The following is a 19,645-nucleotide window of genomic DNA, read 5'->3' as shown; positions in this document are numbered from 1 at the left end:
ACATCTCCCAGCCCAGCTCCTCTGGCTCTTCTCCCACCCTGATGGTGGCCTGCTCTACTTAACAGGAAAGAAAGAGAAGGAGACACTTTGGCAGGTAGAATGTTCTTTAGCAAGGAAGGTGGGAGGGAAAGAGGCACTGAATACTCCCGCAGGAATAGCAGTTATGCCTTGAGCGAGGATAACAGGAAGCTGGAGGTGGAGGCACCCTCTGCAGCAAGGCCCAGATGGACAGGGAGTGTTATCTATGAGGGACATCCCGAGAAGGCTCACAAGATAAAATCTCCAACTGTGATGGCTGCTCTCCATGCATGCGGCACACTCACACACATGCCCGTGGGCACAAACACACGTGAACGTGTATGTGCTTAAACAATAGGCCACAGCCTTTCTCTGCTCCCTCATATCACACCAGAAGGGAGGAAGGCAGGGCCAGGATGATTGCCTCTTTTCCAGGGATGAAGATGCCCAGGAAACGGAGAGGGGGAGGTGGCAGCATTGGGTTTCTCAGCAAATCAGAGGAAGAGGCAGGATGGGGGAAACCTGACTCCTATGCTCTGGCCAGGCTGGCCCAAATGGGAAAAATGGCTGCCCAGAGCTTGGAGGAGGGGGGTGGTTTTGTCCCAGAGCAGAAGGGCCTTGTTAGCTTGGCTGGCTTGGGGCCAGGGCACCAGAGGCGCTGAGCCTCACTCTATCCCTACTCCCCCAAATAAATCTAGTCACAAAAGGCAGACAACATATGAAAAAAGTGGCCTCCCCTGCAGGAAAAAGCCTTGTAACTCTAGGGACACGTGGAGCCAGAAGGAGGGAAAGAAGGCAGGAATGTGGCCTCTGGGGAGATCATGCTTCCCCAGGACATGAGAAGATAAGGGAAAAGCTGAGAGGATAAGTCTATAGAGGAGGTAAGAGAGGGAGCCCCAATCTGTCACCTAGCTGCACCCTGGAGTTTGGGTCCTCAACTTCCAAGGTGTCCAGGGGCCAGCTGGGATCTCAGGGGTCTTGTGACTGGAGAAGGACCTTTAGGAGAACTTTGGAGGCCCCTGATGATGGGAGTGGGCTATAGACTGGCTGACCATCTCCCACCACTCTAAGGTGAACGTAGTTCCTGTGCCAGCATCAGGAAAGAATCCAGTACAAGGCACACTGAGTGTGCCCTGCCCTTCTGCTAGATGCTGGGTAGTGTGAGTATAAAGAAGGGGTGTGGCTATGCTCAGCAGCTCAGAAGGGAATCCTGGGTTGACGCAGGACTTCTGATCTCTGAGCTGCAGAAGTCCTGTCTGATCTGCAAATCCTAACCCAGAGCAGCCCCGCCAACCCTGGCTGCACCATAGAAACCATCCAAGGCAGCTCAGAGATCAGAACCTCTGGGAAAAATGGGGAAAGGCTTTCTTTGGGAGTATATGTAGAGCTAAGGTAGAGGGGGAAAAGGCCCTGAGTCTTAGAGTCCTATTTCCCTTTTGGCTTTCAAATCTGGGCCCTTCTGAGCTTTGGAGGCTCCTTTTTGGCCTCTGCTCTCTGCTGATCTCTGGCTGCAGGCTGTGTGATGCTGGGAACAGGTCGGATTTAATTATTAATCACCTGGCCAGACCAATCAATCTCGACCAAGGTCTCTCTCTTCCAGGGCTCATCCACTTAGTGGTCCAATCCCCTCTTCCCTCCCCAGTGCCTTCTAGATTCTAGAAGAGGATGCCAGGAGTCTTCCTGCAGCCCCTGGGTCTGTGTGGGCATCAGGAAGGCAGGTGTGGTTTCCAAGGTGCAGGGTGAACCAAGGCCATCCACCTAGTGTTGACACAACTGTCATAAACCTACTTTGTTCCCAGCTCTGCCTGGGAAGGTCCTGGAGAACTGGGTGGGCCTGGCTAGGTGGGGATGCCGAGTGAGGACAGACTGGCTTGGGGAAGGGATGCCTCTGGGGGTACAGAGAGATGAGGCCTACAGGGGAAGGCCAGCTCTGTGGCTGCAGAAGAATCTAACTATTAAAAGGCTGAGTTTGAAGCCAAATGTCTGAGCCAACTCCCAACACTAGGTTGGGGGACCTGGGGAGGGAGAGATAGGCAAGGGCAAGACAGGAGGTAGTGGGGTGGCCCTGCTCCCTGGACTGCTCCAGCTCCTGCAACCCACCCCCTGAGTCAGTCCTCATGGTACCTGGTGACTGGGAGGAGACCTGGGACTCAGGCTCCTGTAACTCCAGCCAGTCCCAAGGATGGGTGAGGGGACTGTTCAGTTCTTCAGCTAACATTCACTGCTCCTGGCCCTGTGGTGAGCACAGTAGAGCAGGACATGCTCCCTGCCCTTGTGGACTCAGTGACTGCTGAATGAGGCAAACCTGTAAACAGACCATAAGGCAACATGATAAGAGCTATAAAATAGGAGCCTCTGTGCGCATGTCCCCATGGAAGGGGTACAGAGGGCCCCAGGACAACTGGAGGAGGCCATAGAAGGTCAAGGAAGGCTTCATAAAGAAGGTAGCATTATAGAACACCAAGTCATAGTTTCCAAGTAGTGAGAAAGGGGAAGGACATTCCAAGCAGTGGGAAACCCACATGCAAAACCAAGGAACTGAGAAAGGGCCTGTTTGGGGACCAGGAAACATGAGCAGGGCTGAGCCACAGACAGAGGCTGGCAGGGAGGGGAGTGGAGATGGGGGTGCTGACAGCCAACTAAGGCATATGAGGTACACATGGGCCGAGATGGAGAGAGAAGCCCCCGACTAAGCCTGCTCCACAGAGCCATTTGAGTGCTCCTGATGGCAGACTCCAGTTGGGGGTGGGAGGATGGTCATAAGGACCATGCTCCCCACACACTGCGGCCCATATTACTGGGGTTATAGAGAGCTCAGGGTAGTGACCATCCCAGCCCTACTTGTGATGGATAGTGAGTCTCCTCTGCTGTGTTTCTTCAGCTCCAACAACCTCAGGCAAGCAAAGAGCACTTATCGAATGTGCAGATGGGAAGACTGAGGTGGCTGGAGGTAGATATTGCCCCTGAGTCAGAGAGAGTTCATGGTAGATTTGTACTAGGAACTCCAGGGTCCTGATTGCCTGCAGTGACCTATGCCTAAGCCAGAAAGCTCTCTCCTTCCTAGGCTTGCAGACAGAAAGGATGAGAGGCCTCATGGGAAAACAGGGGTGCCCTCTGCATATCTCCTCCCCCTGCCATACCTTATGAGCCAGGTGTGAGAGGCAGTTCCCAGGCTGGCCTGAGGGAGGCAGAACTTCTCAGACAGGCTAGGTTCCCTCTTGGCTGCTGTCATCCTTCGCAGCGGGGGTGTGGTGGGGCGGGGACCCAAGAGTAAATGCTAGAGAATATTTTTCCCCAGGACATAGATAGGCAGGGTCCCTTCCCCTTGCACCCTCTCCCCTAACTGAGCCCTCTGGTCTGGCAGGATAGGGCAGTCAGTGGTGGGGATACAGTAGCCTCGCCCTCGTTCTAAGGACATTGGTTCCCAGAAGTTTAGTCAATCAACAGGAGAGATTTGAAAAGGGGGTTGAGAACAAAACAAGCAAGCACACAAACTTGGTATAGACTCTCAGATGGGCTTTGGACACTGAGAGGTGTTACCCTGATATCAGCCACCTCCTCCCACAGACAAGGAACCATCCCAATTCCCTCCCCGCCAGGCATCTCCACTGTGCTTTTCTCCAAAGTTGGACTGTCAGCTGCCTAAGGATTCTTTCAAATCATTAGTGCCTCAGTGCCTCTGCCCATATCGTATACCATCCCACAAAATTCTTCTAGAACACAGAGTCAGGAAGAACAATCTCCTATAAACTGGAATGCTACTTCATTCTAACAAGAGAGCCATGAGAGAGGGCATGCTTCCTCTTTTTGCCTTGGCTCCAGGAAGCTCACATCGGGTACCTACTTGTCACTATTCTATCAGCCCATGGAGATTACATACTTGCCACCTCCAAACTTCTTCCAGTCTTATCTAAAAGTTTTCTGTTAGCTTAATCTGATTTATCATCTCATTTCCTTGTAAGGAAGAGATGGCAGGTAAAAAAAAAACAATCAAGTTTCACACAGGAAGGTCAAAAGTGAAAACTACTAGCTGGCATTCTGGGGTTTTTGGGAAATCCCCTTTTGATCACACCCCTCTACCCCCAAATCCTCAGAGAGCAGACATCAGAGTGCTTTCCTTTTTTCCCCTACCTGAAGCAGGAGGAAGTTGAGCAGTCCCTGGGGTCCCTCCTTCCTCTTTTCCCCAGGTACCCTGCTCCCCAGGCATAATCTCCAGAGTAAAGAGTAAGAGGGAACAGTGTTTCTTTGTTCCCCTTTGGTATTTTTTCCTATTTCTCTTGTGATTGAAGGCCTTTCTCCATCTACTTTCTTGGGAGAGAAGGTATTGGGGAGATCAGTTTCTAGAATTTAATAAGTATGATGTCTGTCACAGGTTCTTTGAAGTATAGCTAAATTAGGATGCTCTTGGTGTACCCAGAGATTAGTGGCTTTTGGGAGATGCAGGAGCAAAGGAAAGCCCCTGGCCTAGACAGGCAGGTGAGAATAGTGGTGGAGGGCATGGTTTGAGTTGTTGAGTACACCTGGGTTTTTCGTTTTTCTTTGATGTACTGGGAGTTAAAGCCAAGGGTGTTCTACCACTGAGCTATATCCCCAGCCCCCCACCTTGTTTTAATATGCTTTATTTTGGGATAGGGTCTCACTAAGTTGCTGAGGACAGCCTTGAATTTGTGATCCTCCTGCCTCAGCATCCTGAGCTGTTAAGATTATAGGCATGCATTACTACTCTGGGCATAGACCTGGGTTTGAATCCAACTCTGCTTCTGATGGCCTGTCTGACCCTTTGCAAACCACTCCGTCTCTCTCTAAGCCTCAATTTCCCCTGCTATGAAATGGGAAGAATAGCAGCACCTGCCTCTTGGCATTGCCAAGAGCTCAAGGGAGACTGTCCCTGCAGAGTACACACTGGGTATGGTACGTGGACGGGCCCAATCAGCAGGGCTGATGCTGGTCCTCACAGTAGCTCATAAAGGGCAGGAAAGAAAAATGCAAGTGAAACTTAAGGTCCCGTGATGCAGTGACATGGCTCTAGCCATGCTACTGTTTCCTGTCACTGCAGTCTCCCCAGAGGATTGTAGGCTCTGAGCAGTTCTCTGTCTGCAGAGGCAGAGATCCCATCAGATCTCCAGGAGTCTTCCTAAGGACCTCCGAGCTTTCAGTCATTAACACAGACAAAGAGTGTACTGAAGACTGGCTTTTCCTAAGTGCAATAACTAAAAACATCCTGCCACGTGCCCCAAACCCAGTCTCATGATCATCCCCTCCTTCTCTGCCAGCTCCCACCATCTCCATCTGCCAAAGGCTGGCTGATCTCCTTTTTCTACCCCTACACCCACTGTACCAAGCCTTTTTTATACTAGAATTCCCTCAACCTTGAATGGTCTCCATTCATATGGTCTCCTACACCCCTCAACCAGTAAAATAAATGCCCCTTTTATTCTAGGAGCTTCTGGGGAATTCCCTGCTTGACATCTAGGGTAGCATTGTTCACAGTGTGATCAGAGAACTCTACCTGCACTGAATCACCCCAAAGCCCTGCTAAAATGCACACATCTGGGCCCTTCCCATGACCAGAATCTTCACAGAAGAGGGCCAAGAATCTGTATTTCTAGCATGTTTTCCAGGTGATTCTAAAGCATGAGCCCAGATTCCTACCACTACCTAGGAGGAGAGTCTATATTTGCTATTATTATTTGAAAGGTAACTGGTCTCGAGCCAGATAGGGCCAAGGTTTGTGTTCAAGTGGCCTGACCTAGTGGGGCACCGTAAGCAGCAACTCCAGTGTCTAGGCCATGACAGAGGCAGGGGCAGTCTGGAGCTGACTTCCGGGGGGAGGTGTGGAAACATGGAGGTGGGGGGGGTTGTGTCAGGGCTTCACCCCAGGGGACTGGCTCAGAACCATGCTGTAGGGCCCACAGGATCAAAGAGCAGATAGGAACACCCAGGGATGGGGAACGACTTCAGGGCCTCCACACTGCTCAACTCCAGTGGCCATTATTGCTAGAGTCCAGTGTGGCTGGTGCTCTCCAGAATTGTGCCACCTAGAAAAACAAACAGGCTGCAATGAGGCACTGGGGGCGTCCTGGAGCCCAGACTTAGGGCAGCAGAGTGAGCTCTAGGCCCATTCCCTGCTTCTGCCAGCTAAGGGACAGACAGCAGCTGCAGGGAAGAATGCTTCTTTGGCTGAGAACTGGAGGGATGAGCTCTGCCAGAGGATGGTGGCCATGGGGTGGAGATGAGGCAGGGGTGGGGGTGGAGCAACAGGTTCAACAGGAACTTTCTTCAGGTCAGCAATCTGCTCTCAACAATTACAGTAAGCCCCACTCTACCCTCTGGGTCCATCTGCCCAGCCCCTTCCTATGAACTCAGGGACACTCAGGGAAAGGCCTAGAGAAGGATCTAGGTCATTTGAAGGACTGGTCAACAGAGTCTATCAGATTGGCCTTATTTTGCTGAAAGAAATGGTTGAGCTGGGCACGGTGGTGCATGCCTGTAATCCTAGTGGCTTGAGAGGCAAAGGCAGGAGGATCATGAGTTTAAAGCCAGCCTCAGCAAAAGCGAGGTGCTAAGCAACTCAGTGAGCCCCTGTCTCTAAAATACAAAATAGGGCTAGGGATGTGGCTCAGTGGTTGAGTGTCCCTGAGTTCAATCCCTGGTAGAGAGAGAGAGAGAGAGAGAGAAATGAAATGGTTGAGAAAGAACTTAAGAACTCCTGAAATGTGGAGGGTTGATGTACAGAGCACAGGTTGCAAAGGCAGATGAGATTTGGTGCTTTACAGAGTATCAAATGCTCTCACACTAACTATCTAACCTTGGAGGGGAGTAATGTCATTACCTTTTATGCACTTAAGGAAGCAGGCCTTAGAAAGTCACAGGGCTAACAGTGGCAGGATGTGGCCTCTGTTGGCCCTACTATGTCCACTACAGTACTGGCCATCAGATCTTCATTTTCATGGTGCATGGAACTACCAGAGATGGCCTGATTATTGTGCAGGACAGCTGGGTTCAGTCACCGGAAGGCTGGGGTGCACTGGGGAGCAAAGCTAGGGGTTTGTAAGAGGCCAAGAGATTGTTTGCCTGAGCTCTAAAAGGGACAGCAGCCTCCCGCTTCTTCAGGCTCATTCTCCAGAGCCTCGCCCCTAAGAATCTCTTATTCACTCTGGTTTCCTAACCAGAAGTCTAAATGGAAGCTGTTTTGTTCTTTTTGTTCAAGACTTTAAATATTCATGAATCAGAGAGGGACCAGATCCCAATCTTTGAGCTGAGTAAGCTACCCACAGCGAAATGCTGAAGGACCCCTGCATGACATATGGCCACTCACTTATAAGCTTTCAAATTCTCTTTATTAAAAATCTTTTCCCACTTTTGTAAAAACAAACACATTGCGGTCAGTTACACAAATCAGGAAAAATGGTGACAATTTATAAGACACTCAACAAATTTCAATACTTTACAAGTTCAAACTTAAATTAACTAGTGTTTTTCTTTTTTCTCATCAACTCACAAAACAAACTCTGGTCCAGTTCAAGTATAATCTAACAGATCACTACCTCGGACTGTCCAAGAATGGGAAACTCTGATATTAACAGCTGCTGCTCACACCAACATCAAGTTCACCAAATCCTTTGGGAGTATTGTCTGAATGTATTTTATTCCAGGTGTTAACAGTGAAAAGATAATGACCCAGGTCTTCGGATGTATTAACCCAGGGCACAAATGAATCTGTTGCTCAAGGTAGCAACCTCTTTTGAGCCATCCTTTTGGGGAGACACTTTGAAATGGTTGACAAAAACACTGAAGAAACGCTTTACAAAAGAAATCATTATTTTCCTGGCTGCCTTTCATATACTGCATTGTATGTGACATACATAGGAATAAAAAGTGCAAATTATAGGGTCTGTGACAGGCCATCCCAATGGAACTGTATAAAAATAAATAGAAATAAATACGTGTGTGTGTGTGTGTGTGTGTGTATGTGTGTATATATATATATACACACACATACAAGTACAGGATCTCAGATGATTTTAAACTGAAGGTTCTAATTGAATGCAGAGACAGACTCTCCTCTCTCTCTCTCTCTCTCTCTCTCTCTCTCGGGGGTTGTCCCCAACTTTCCAATATGAAGGTCAGTCTACCACAAAAGGAGCCATTGCATTGTATGGGGACCTACCATAGGGATTTCCACAAGGACACTGCAGGGGTGGAGGGCCAGGGGATTTAATGAGGTCTGCTCCTGCTTTCTGGGGATAAAACATCCAGTTTCTCTAATAACAATGCTCAGCTCTAGCCTGTGATAGAGGAGGTAGGCTCTTCCCAGGAAGATTCAGTGAAGGGGCCAAACTGCTGCTCCCAGAATCCTCTTCAGTGGAAATAAAGACACACAGGATCAACAGTTTTCTGAGAAATGGCTGGTGTTCAGAATGCTGGATTAAAACCTGTGGGGTGAGCCAGGGGTACAGTCTGGGCTGAGCCATAGCCTTCGGGGTCTTTTCTATTTGTGATGCCAACCTTCCTGAGGCCTCCTAGGCCTGCTGCTGGGCTCTGGTTTCTTGCTTCTTCCAACCTCTCCTCACCACTCCTGTCCAAACTGGTCTCTTTTCCTCTGGTAAGTGCCTTCACTCTTCTCTCTTCACTCAGGGACTGCGTGCCTCAAGGAGTATGCGTGATCGGCTTCCATTTTTACATTTGTTTCTTCTGTACCTCGGTTTCCTCATTGATCACATGTCAGCGTTGAACTAGATCATTCCACCTTTCTTGCATTAGTGCAGAAGACAGAAGGTGCAGAATAAGGGGGAAAATAAACCCCACATAATCCCTGCGCAGTCTACCTGCCCACATGGAGGAACAGAAACAACAGGAAGCTCCCAGGGGACAGACATCCATCTTTCTTGTCCCCATCCAGTGCACTAAGCCGTGGAGGCGCTTTCAGGGGAGTAACTCATCTCCTGGAAAGGGCACTGGCTCTCTTCTTCCTGAGCTCCACTCGTGGCATTAGCAGAGCCTCATTTATTCCAGCAATGTCAGGCTGAGACCCTGCATCCTATCTGGGGCCCGAAGGCACTGACCCCATTGGAAATAAGGGCTCTTCTGTTCTTCGTAACGTTTTGACCTCAGAGTCTGTACATCTGGTCAGCCTGGAGCAGCACTGCATCTTCTGCCCAGCTGGAAAGGACCCACCTACAAATACCTGGCAAACCTCAAGCCACTCTTCAGTCCTGTGGCCTTCTCTTAGCTCCCCGCCACAGAGGGATCATTTTGAAACCTCCCCACTTGTGAGGTCCCTGGACCCCCTGAGGGCAGGCACCCAGGGTGAGTCAAGGACAGATGCCGGTTCCTGGTTTTGGCATCTCTCCTGCCAATGCCACATGGCAGAGGCCAGCCGTTCAACCAGAGCCCACATCAGTTTGCTGTTCCAACTGAAGGGAAAAGACACTCCTGTCCTCATTTTTAGTGAAAAATGAATCTATACCAGAATCACTGTCCAGAATAGAACAAATCCTGACAATCTCTGAAATTGAGAGGTAGGATATAACTTCAGAATTTATCAGAGCTTCAACCATGCAGGGCTCTTTTCTTCATAAAATCAAGCTGATTTTACTTTAAGTCATTTCAATCTGGTGGATTTCTAGAAAAACTGCGAGGAGAAAGAGCTATTTATAATAGGGACTTTTCAAAAAAGTGGGGTTCAGCCGAAAGGAGCGGTTAATGAAGCCACTCTCTGCTACTGTCAACTGATTCTCTCTAGTGGCTCCTCTCAGGACTGGGCTCCCCAACACAGGACACCCAAGGGACATAGAGATGCCAGGCTGAGACTCTTGCTGCAGATTCCCAGAAAGAACTCTCCTGACCCAGGGTTTCCATTAAACCTCTTCCTTGCATGACTCAGTCTGGCCTGACCTGTTATATCCCATCAAGAATTTAAACACTCTGAAAATCCCTGAGAAGTTGGATTTTATGAAAAGGAAATGATTCTTGGCACAGGAGGAAGAAGATGGGGGAGGGAGCAAGAGGAAGAGAGAAAAGCAAATTGAACGATTGTGAGAGAGAAACTGGGGTCCAGAGGGAGAGAGTTGAGGGTGCCTTGGCTCATGGAGACACTTTAGGGGTTTTTAATGAGTCTCAGGCAGCGTGCACTGCCTGGTTTTTCTTCCTCTCTGCTTTAGTCCTGTCGGGGAGGCCCAGCCTCTGCAGGCCTCCTCTTCTACCTTCCAGCAGCAGCAGCAGCAGCAGCAACATCAGAGCCTCTTCCTTTCAAAGTGCGGCACGATTCCGCCGTCCTCAGGCCTGGGGCTGCCTGCCCCCTCTGTCTCCTTCAGGCCCTCCTCTGCCAACTGCGACAAGTATTTCTGTGATGAGGAAAGAGGGACAAAAGAGGCAGGGAGATGTCAGTGGTGACCTGAGGAGGGAGGAGAGGAAGGGGTGTGCCTGGGCCCAGTGAGTGGACCACCCTCTCCTGTTGCCAGTTACTTGTGGGGCTATAGGACCCCATTATGTTAGTTTACAAATAATGTGAATCTCTCATGGAAAAAGTACAAAGTGTAGATGCAAACCACTGCCACCCTGATCTGGCACCAAGCTCATTCTAACTGCTTGGCTTACACACACTCCTGGAGGTCCATGATGGATTGAAATGGGCCCATCTGCTCTGCGGCTGGGGGTTGCCTCCATGGCTCACAAAGTGCTCACAGCTAATGCTCTGGCCAAGCACCAAGAACCGGCTGGGGTTGCTGGTTCTGGAGTCCATGCAGAGACACAGGAATAGGAGAGGCCTGGGACCCCAGCTGGGTCCTCTGACTGTGTCAGGGCACAGCAAGGACTGTGGGAAGAGCTCTGGACTAGAGGTCAGAAAAGGTTGGTCCAGCACAGAGGTTAAATGTTAAAGGCTCTGCCATCTGGTGACCTACGTTCAAATCCTGGCTCTCAGCAGGCAAGTGACTGAATATCCCCGACAGGTGTGAAGTGAAGGTAACAGTGGGGACCTGGCACAGGACTGCTGTGAAGTCCATGAGAGGCAACACAAAGCATTTGGCATGGTGCCAGGCACAGAGTGAGCGCTCGGGAATATCAATCTTTCTCATTAGGGGTGCTAATGATTTGGAGAAGTCCCTCATCTTCTCTCAGCCTCAGGTTCCTAATCTGTTAAGTAGAAGCAATAGTTTTTCCTCACCCCTCCCCCGGGATGAGACTATGGCTTTTGGAGGTGGGTGCAGCCTGACAGGGACAGAGGCTACTGCAGGTGTCTGTGGGCCTGGTTGCTGCTGGGGAGCCTGGTCTCTCCTCTGCTTCAGCCAGGAAGGGGAGGTGGCCAATGGAGTGCAACAAGTATGGGCCTGCTCCTCTCCGGGTCCTGGAGCCACGCCCATGTCCACTTTCTGTCTAGTGCAGCCTCCACCTGCCGTTCCACACCACTTTGGGTGGATTCTCTCAGTGCCAGGAGTGGGGCGTAGCAGGGGTGCCTTGGAGGGCATGGAGGCTCCTTCCCCCTGCTCTCTGCTCCAAGCGTGATCCGGCCCTACCTCAAGGCCTCCTGTTGGGTGTTAACTTTACAAGTTGCCTGACTTAGGTGTCAGCCAGCACCTGCTGCTTGGGTCTGAATTCTTCACTATTCACATGTGTAATTTGGAGTTGGACAGATGGAGCTGTACGGACACAGACATTCTAAAAAGGCCACCGACAGAAACCCTATCCAGGAGGACTCCGGTGGAGGCTTCCAGCTCCTGACAGATGCTCCAAGGAAACCTGAACTGTGGTTGGTCTGCATGAGGGGCTTAGCCAATGTCTGCACCGGGTGGCTGGGGACCACAGAAGTGGTTCTGGCTAGCTAAGGGAGAGGAGTCTGCCTGGGGTTTGGCACAGAGGCCCAGAACACAGCATGGTCTACTGGCCTGCAAACAAAACAAAACAAACAAACAACAAAAACAAAACAAAAACAAAACAAAAATAGGCCCTGGCAAATCTGAACTCTCTGAACGACAATGACCTCGAACTGCTTGGTGTCTGGGAATGCAGGATAAAATAAAAGATTCTCCCATCAAGGTATCAGAACTTGCTGGAAAGATTGTTTAAAATGCAAATTCTTGAGCCCAGCCTAGAGGCAATGAGAAGGCAGGTGGCAGGGAGGTCCAAGGAGATGCACTTTTTAAAGATGCCAGCTGGGACACAGACTAAGGTTTGGGAAAACCAAGATCAAATGATCTCCAGGACCCTTCCAGCCCTGCCATTTCATAGTTCTCATTGTGTTGGGAAGAGGGCAATGATATCTTCAGACTGGATGACTGTCCTCAGTTGGCTCTGTGGATCCCAGTGTGAACCCCCTTCTCTGGCCGACTCAGGCTTTATCCCCCTACTTCCCAGGAGAGGTGGGACCTGTGGCTGCCTTGGTCAGAGCAGCTGCTCTGCTCTCCAGAGGGAAATCAAGAGGCTTAAGCGGCCTGAGTTTGGGCACAGCCAACGATAGTGATTTACAAATGCTGACTCAGGCCGTGAAGTTACATGTCTCTATTTGCAAGCCCAGTTAATACAGTAAAAAGAGGAAAGTGACTAAGAATCAGGCAATCTAGGCCCAGTTACTTACTATCTGCCTGGCCTTTGACAAATCATAGGCTTCTCTATGAGCCTGTATCCTTGTTATAAAATGAGAGTCAACCCACATCTGAGGTTTTTTTTTTTAATCTTTTTATTTTTTGGTACTAGGGATTGAACCCAAGGGCACTTTACCTGAACTACATCCCTAGTTCTTTTTTTTTCTTAATTTTGAAACAGGGTCTTGCTAAGTTGCTGAGGGTCTAAGTAGCTGAGACTGGTCTCTAACTTTCGATCTTCCTGCCTCAGGCTCCTGATTTTCTGGGATTACAGGCATGAATCACCATGCCCAGCTGAGTTTCTTAACACAGGATGCATATTCCAATTGTCTGGGGAAATTTCTCAAATTATATATTCCTGTCCACTCCCTGCCCTCAACTCTACTCAATATCTGACCTAGTACATGTACTTTCAAAAATATTGTCCAGGAAATTCCTGTTCACATCCCTGGTGAAGTACAACCAGATAAGCCACTCTAACAATTTAACTGAAATAGTAATGCTTGGTTTGGAATTAGGGTGCAGATGCTATGGGGCTTGGAATTAGGGCACAGATACTATGGGGACTTTTTGACCTGAGCTTGTAGAGTAAACCACGACTTGCTGCTTATAGTAAAAATGGAAAGTTCCTTGAGATGTTCATACCTGTCTGTTCAGTTGCTAAAACCTAGCCTGCACCAGAAGTTAATCATGAAATCCCCATTCAAACATAATCTATATTAGGTAGGTCTACATTATAGAACACACTACCATAGTTCATTGATTTTTTAAAATACGTTAACATCTCTGAAATCACAATGCCTTTTACAGTTGATGGAGTCTTACTGTTGAATTCGCAGTATAGCTTTTTCTAGTTGATATCAAAAAGTGGTGTCTTGGGGCTGAGGATGTAGCTCAAGGGCAAAGTGTGTGCTTGGTTTGCTCGAGGCCCTGTGTTCAACCCCTAGTACCACACACATAAACAAAAACAGTGTCTCACAAATGATGGCAGATTCAATTGGATGAAATATGGTATATAGTATATTTTCATATGTAATCTTTTCATATACTATATCCATATTTATTTTAATTTATTGTTTGTCTCCTACACTAAAATGGAAGCCCCTTGAGGACAGGGATTTTTCTGTTTCTGTGGCTGTATCTCCAGTGTCAGGTTCATAATCTGCCTGTAATAATTACTGGCTATCTGGATGAACATTAACTGGAACACAATCATGTTTTTCATTCTAGCAAAGAGGGCTACCTGCACAGTGGAAGAGAAACAGAAACATACCACCATAGTTCATTGATTTTTAAGACACCTTATGGTCAGTCCAGGTGTAGCTAGAACCACCAGGTCTGGTGGAAAGAGGTCAGCCCCAGCCTTGGGCCAGGAGACTCAAGCTATTCTGTCTAGCTGGGGAGGCAGCTATTTAAAAAGCAAGCCCAAACTAAAGATGTAAGTACTAAAGGTGAGACGGATGCTCTGGGAGCCACCGGGTGGCATGGCCTGGTGTAGTCAGGGGTTATCCACATGGGAGGAGGACATAGAAACTCACAGAAGCAGACCTGAAGGGCCTGCCTGGGGAATGAAAGTCTCTGTGCCTTGGGTATGCCTCGTGGGTGGCAGCAGCAGTCAGAGGCAAGCAAGGCCAGAGACTCTGGATGCCTGGCCTGAGCACAGAGAAGGGGGAATCCCAGAGAGTGCTGAGCAAGGAAGGCCGGTGGTTACCTGTAAGTTCCTGTAGTGGACAGCGCTGCGACAGTGGCTCACCTTCGCCGCCTCTTCGCTTGTGTAGAACAGCCCACACAGCTTGCAATAAAATCCAGTCCTGGGAACCACAAACTCCACACCTGAGGGAGGATGGGGAGGAACAGGCAGGTGTTAGGAAAGTGGTGGGAGGCCCCGGGTCCAGTCAGCCACCCGAGAGATCCAGAGCACGGAGCTCCACCTCACTTGATGTTGACCTTGGCTGGTTCCCTGGCTTCTCCAAGCCTTACCTCAGTCGCCTCATTTGCAAAACAGTCACAAAGAGGCAGCCCCTGCTTCCTTCATGGGGTGGGGGTGGGGGATGCTGTGGAGGTAGGGGCTGTGCTCCACATGAGGTGGCGAGTGCTTAGCAATCACATGCTCTGCGTCTTGCCTCTGGGAAGCCAGGCAGACTCTCCTACACCAACTTGCTTTCAGGGAAAGATGGAGGAAGGACGTTTCTGATATTTCATTGCTTTGGGATTTCATTTCTCCACACTATACCCTTCTCTGAAGCTATTGTGACCAGGATTCTGAAAAAAAATTCTCTCAATTTTGTTTATTTCAGACACATGTTCATTAAAGAAAAATGCTTAAATAACTAAAAGTGAAGGGAAAAAAAGATCAACCCAGTTTCCTTTCATGTGATTTATCTCCATGTAGAGCTTCTTTCTTTCTTTCTTTCTCTCTCTCTCTCTCTGCACTTTTAATCATACCCTACATGCAATCCTGCATCCTCCCTTTTTCGCCGACAAGTGTATCTTACACATTTTACCACCTTCCTCCCATCTTTACATCTGATCCATCAGTCAACGGCATTTCCTTTGTGATTTTTAAAAATATAAGTCCTGGAATTCTGGGAGGCTTTTTGATACAAAAGACACCCCCCCACACACACACACACACCCCAACCACAGTGAAGTGACAGTGTCACAGTCAAAGGATTCATTTTTGAAGCAATGGTGGCTAGTCCAGCTTCTGTGAGGGTGTTTGGGAGGTCATGGTTTCCCTCTTGAAGACTTGGTCAGGGGAATGGAGCGAGCCCAGGTCTGAGAGGGTCTAGGCCAGATAGAGTCTATGCAAATTGGGACAAGTTAGCTGAACCCAGGGCCCGGTTTCCTCTCCTGAAAATCAGGGTCAGAAGAACACACACCCTGTGTCCTGTGCTGCAAAGCTCCATCAAGACAGCAGGTGTAAGGATTGTGACAAGCAGGACCCCAGGGGCTAAGGCTCAGGCTCTCGGGTCCCACCTGCAGGTTGGGGGACATGCTCTATGTGTGAGCAGATACCATGGCTCCTCTGCTAAGGTAGGCAGAGCCAAGAGATCAGGCACGCTGGGCAGAAGGGAGAGAGGAACACAGCTTCTCCTTACAGGGAGAGAAAGGACAAGCTCCCACTGATGAGGGCTCTGAGTCTACTCCTGACCACAACCCCAGCCGCCCCCCCTCACTTTCCTCCTCTGAGCTAAGTGCCTAGGAGACCCTGTCATAGAGAAGCAGCCTGGACTTGTAATTAGAACTTTTCCCATCTCAGTATAGCCACTTATTAGTGCTAAGGGACAGCCCTGACAGAGAAGAGGAGAGAGGGAGAGAACCCAGGAGGCCCCTGGCTGCCCGCGGCCTGCCTTGACCATGACTGCACTGTGGTTTGGGCCCTGAGGCCTCCTCAGCCTGGGTTTTCTCTCACTGCCACATGGCTGGCCGGCAGAGCCCCCCCCCCCCAGTCGGCAGCAGTAGTGAGCAGGTGTCCCTTAGGTCCAGCTGCCCAGAGGGGGCTGAGTGTCCTTCCCCTTCTCCTTCCCCCAACCCTGACTGCAGAAGGACTTGTGGCCTTTCCTGGGCCAGCTGTCCCCTCCACCTCACAAATAAGCTCCTGCTGTTGCTGAGGAAGAGCTTTAGGCAAGGCCCGCCTCCTTCCCCCAGGGCCACCTACAACAGGGCTGGCTGCTCCTGGGGCCCACACAATCCACGGGCAGAGGGCTTTGATCAGTCCCATCCTCTGTCCCACACCAGACCCTGCAGGCCAACAGGGTGGCCTGGAACAGAGCCCTGGAGTTTCCACTGCAGGCCCTGGCCAAGCCTCTCAGTCCCTGTCTTGAGACCCCCAGAAGGGGTGCAGCTGCCTCAGGAGTTCCCACAGAGCCTGAAGCAAGAACTGAGCTGGCAGCTGCTGTGCCTTGCAATCTGAGCTGCCCAGCTATCATCTATGGGGTTCTGGGTGAGATTTCACTTCAACAAAGGCTTCCATTGCCAAAAGGCAGGCAAGGGGAGACTTGGAAGAAACCACAGTACAGTGGAGAAAATATGGCATTTAGAGTGAGATAAGCCTAGCTCTTTTACCTACGCTGTGTGACCTTGGGCACATTAATTAACCTCTCTGAGCTTGGTTTCCTTATCTGTAAAATAGGAATAATCAGACCACATATGATGCCATGGGAAGCACCTGTCAGTTTTCCTGTATTCGTTCGGAAACACATGTTAAATATTTCTTCACAGAAGCCAAGTGCCTAATTACTGGCCCTCTTGCCTGCCCCCACCCTTCCCCAAAGCCACTGAGAGAACTGGATCTACAGTTTGTATCAACTTTCTTCTCTGGCCCCGCCCAGTAGGTTGGATCACTGTCCAAGGACAGGGAAAGAGAAGCTAGGGCAGGAGAATCCCCCAAAGACTGGTGGTCCACTCAGATTAAGTGGGAATGATGCAGGCACCATGTGGCCATACCACTGCTTCAAGGGGCCTCTAGAATGTGGGATCATGGAGTGGCCAGCACCCCAGAAACACGGCTGTGGCCCCACCGTGCTCTGGAGTCACTCAGTCCTCCCAGTTTTCAGCCTCTGTTAAGTACAGTCATTAAAGCTGCATTTGCCTTCTAATAATAGCTCCTGGCAGGGTAATTATGACTCTGCCATCCTAGCGAAGCCTGGTGTGCAGGGAGGGGAAGCTCACTTTTTATCCGCAGTGCTGTTGGGTCCTGGGAAGAGCAGGCCTTGGCAGGCTCCGTCTGCCTGGGGTCACACAGAGCCTGCCTCAATCACATGAGCAGCTCCCGCCCCAGCCACGCCTGCCCCAGCGTCTGGCAACAGGACTGACCTCCCTTTCCTCCCAATGGGGTGCCTAGTCCTTGGCACCCCTCATTTCACCTCCCTACTCTTCTCAGAGACAAAATCTGAAAATGATGTCACCTCCCTGGAAATCTCTCTGCAAGCAGGGACCAGTCTTGGAGGGCCAAGGGTTCACAACCCCAGTAGGTAGGAAGCATAGTAGGTCTCAAAGACTATTTCATGAATAAACAGTCACAATAGATAACCCTTAGTAAGTACCTCCTACTGGCAGGCACCAAGCCCTCACGCAGATCCGTTCCTTCAGTCCTCAAAATAACTCTGTGTGGCAGGTTTCTATTACTGTGATTTATAGGGGAAGAAACCCAAGCGGAGGTGAAATGAGTTGTTCTTTGTCACTCAGCCATTAGGTGGTAGAGGCGGGATCTGAACCCTGGGAACCAGACACCACAGTCTGTGCTCTTAACTTCTGCACAGAAACTGCCTTTTGAACACTGCACTGTTGTTGCCTGAAATGATTCTGAACCTACATGTTAGAGATAACTCTTGCCCCTTTGGAGGACAGGAGGGCAGGGTGGTCAGAGAGCAGACATCCTGAGTTTGAAGTTGAACTTGCTGTATGAACTTGAGAAAGTCTCCAGACTTCAGTTTTCTCACCTCTTAATCACAGAAAAATAGAATCATGTCGGTTCTAATGAGCTAAGGGGCCTCTAAGCTAACTGAAGACAATCTGTCTCAATCGAAAAACAACCCAGACTAAGTAAATGAATCAACAGAATGTGATGTATCCACATCCGGAAGGCAGTTTTCCTCAACAACAAAAGAAACAAACTATCAAAACTCTCCTCCCCACAGATGTATCTTCTTATTAGGGGAAATAAAAGCAGATGGGCAAACCTACAATATACTATAGGGTTTCCTTTATATAAAACTCTAGAAAATGCAAACAAATATTTAAATGTCAGAAAGCAGATAAATAGCTGCCTGGGGACTGAGGTGGGGGGCGGGGGGGGATTATAGGGAATCTCAGGAAATTTGGGGGTGATGAACATGTCCAGTACCTTGATTGTGGCGATGGTCTCACAGGTACATACACATGTCAAAACCCATCACACTGCACCTTTAAATATGTGCACTCCATTGTATGTCAATTATACCTCAATGTAACAATTTTAAAAAATGGGATATCATTTTCCTTGTAACAGCCTGGCCAAGATTGCAAGCTAAAAACACCAAAGTCGGCAAGGAGGTGGGGAATAGGAACTCTCCTTCAAGGTGAGTGAAAACTGATATCATCTTTTTGAAGTGCAATTTTGTAACAATTATAAAAATTTTAAATGGAAATACAGATGGCCCACAGCTCCCTGTCTGCTGCTAGCACCCAGTCCCACAGCAGTGTTGGCAGCCATTCAAAGGTGACGGAACAAGCACATCTGGAGGGCAACAGGGAAAGAGGTGAGAACATGGTAGAACATGGTTCTAGAATTTGAATCCTGACTCCAGTCTTTGCCAATCATTAGTTCTGTGAGTCTGCATCCCAGGTTCCTGAACTGTAAAGTAGGGATAAAGACATCACCTGCCTCACGGGTGTTGTGAACAGGTTTAAGTGAAATAGTACATGCCAAGGATTGGAAGGCTGTCTATAGGGTGAGCAATGACAATCAAAACAGCGATGATAGCGTTTCATCATGGAAAGAAAAAAATTAAAAAAAAAAAAAAAAACATGGAAGACAACCGAAACGCTCACCAGTGGAGGAAAGAATCAACAATTTGCGGCACGGGTTTTTAAGATGGAATATTTGCAGCCGTTAAAAAGCATGTGTACCGACACAAAGAGATCTCTGAGACCCACTATTCAGTGAAGACAGCAAATCATGAAACATGATGTGAATAACATGATCCTATTTTGGTGCGAGAAAAACTATCCGTGGGCCTGACAGTGGCTGCCTGCAGGCTGGGGAGAGGCTGGGGAGATGAGCTAAGGCCTTGAACACTGACTTCATGTGGTTATCAATGTTTGAATGTGTTTCAATAATCTTTCACAATTTCTGTAATGAAAAAACAATAATACAAAGATGAATTACAAGGTAGAAGAATTTACCTTTAAATTTTTGCTTGTGTCAATTGAATTTCAAGTTCTTGGATGACACAAGACTTGGGGTACACCCTCGATGGGTTGCCCTACCGTGCCCGGTACAGTGTCGGGGAGCATCGTGATTCATTCTAATGTCTTTTTTTTTTTTTTTTTTTTTTTTTTAA

At 49.1% G+C, this 19,645-nt stretch overlaps 1 protein-coding gene across 4 annotated transcripts in view; it reads right to left on the bottom strand.

The window, feature by feature from the left end:
* Positions 1 to 7,339: 7,339 nt before the first annotated feature.
* Rbm20 (RNA binding motif protein 20) overlaps positions 7,340 to 19,645 on the bottom strand; it is a 185,159-nt gene continuing 172,853 nt past the window's right edge. For all 4 annotated transcript variants that reach the window (XM_048807318.1, XM_048807322.1, XM_048807319.1 and 1 more), the window contains exons 13-14: positions 14,311 to 14,432; positions 7,340 to 10,364 (exon numbers count right to left, since the gene is read on the bottom strand). In XM_048807318.1, the coding sequence (XP_048663275.1) occupies positions 10,254 to 10,364; positions 14,311 to 14,432 (233 nt within the window). In that variant the 3' untranslated portion in view covers positions 7,340 to 10,253. The remainder of the gene's footprint in view (positions 10,365 to 14,310; positions 14,433 to 19,645) is intronic.

Source organism: Marmota marmota, unplaced genomic scaffold (assembly GCF_001458135.2).
Source record: "Marmota marmota marmota unplaced genomic scaffold, marMar, whole genome shotgun sequence".
Classification (NCBI taxonomy): Eukaryota; Metazoa; Chordata; class Mammalia; order Rodentia; family Sciuridae; genus Marmota; species Marmota marmota.
This window is presented reverse-complemented; position numbering and strand designations above follow the sequence as displayed.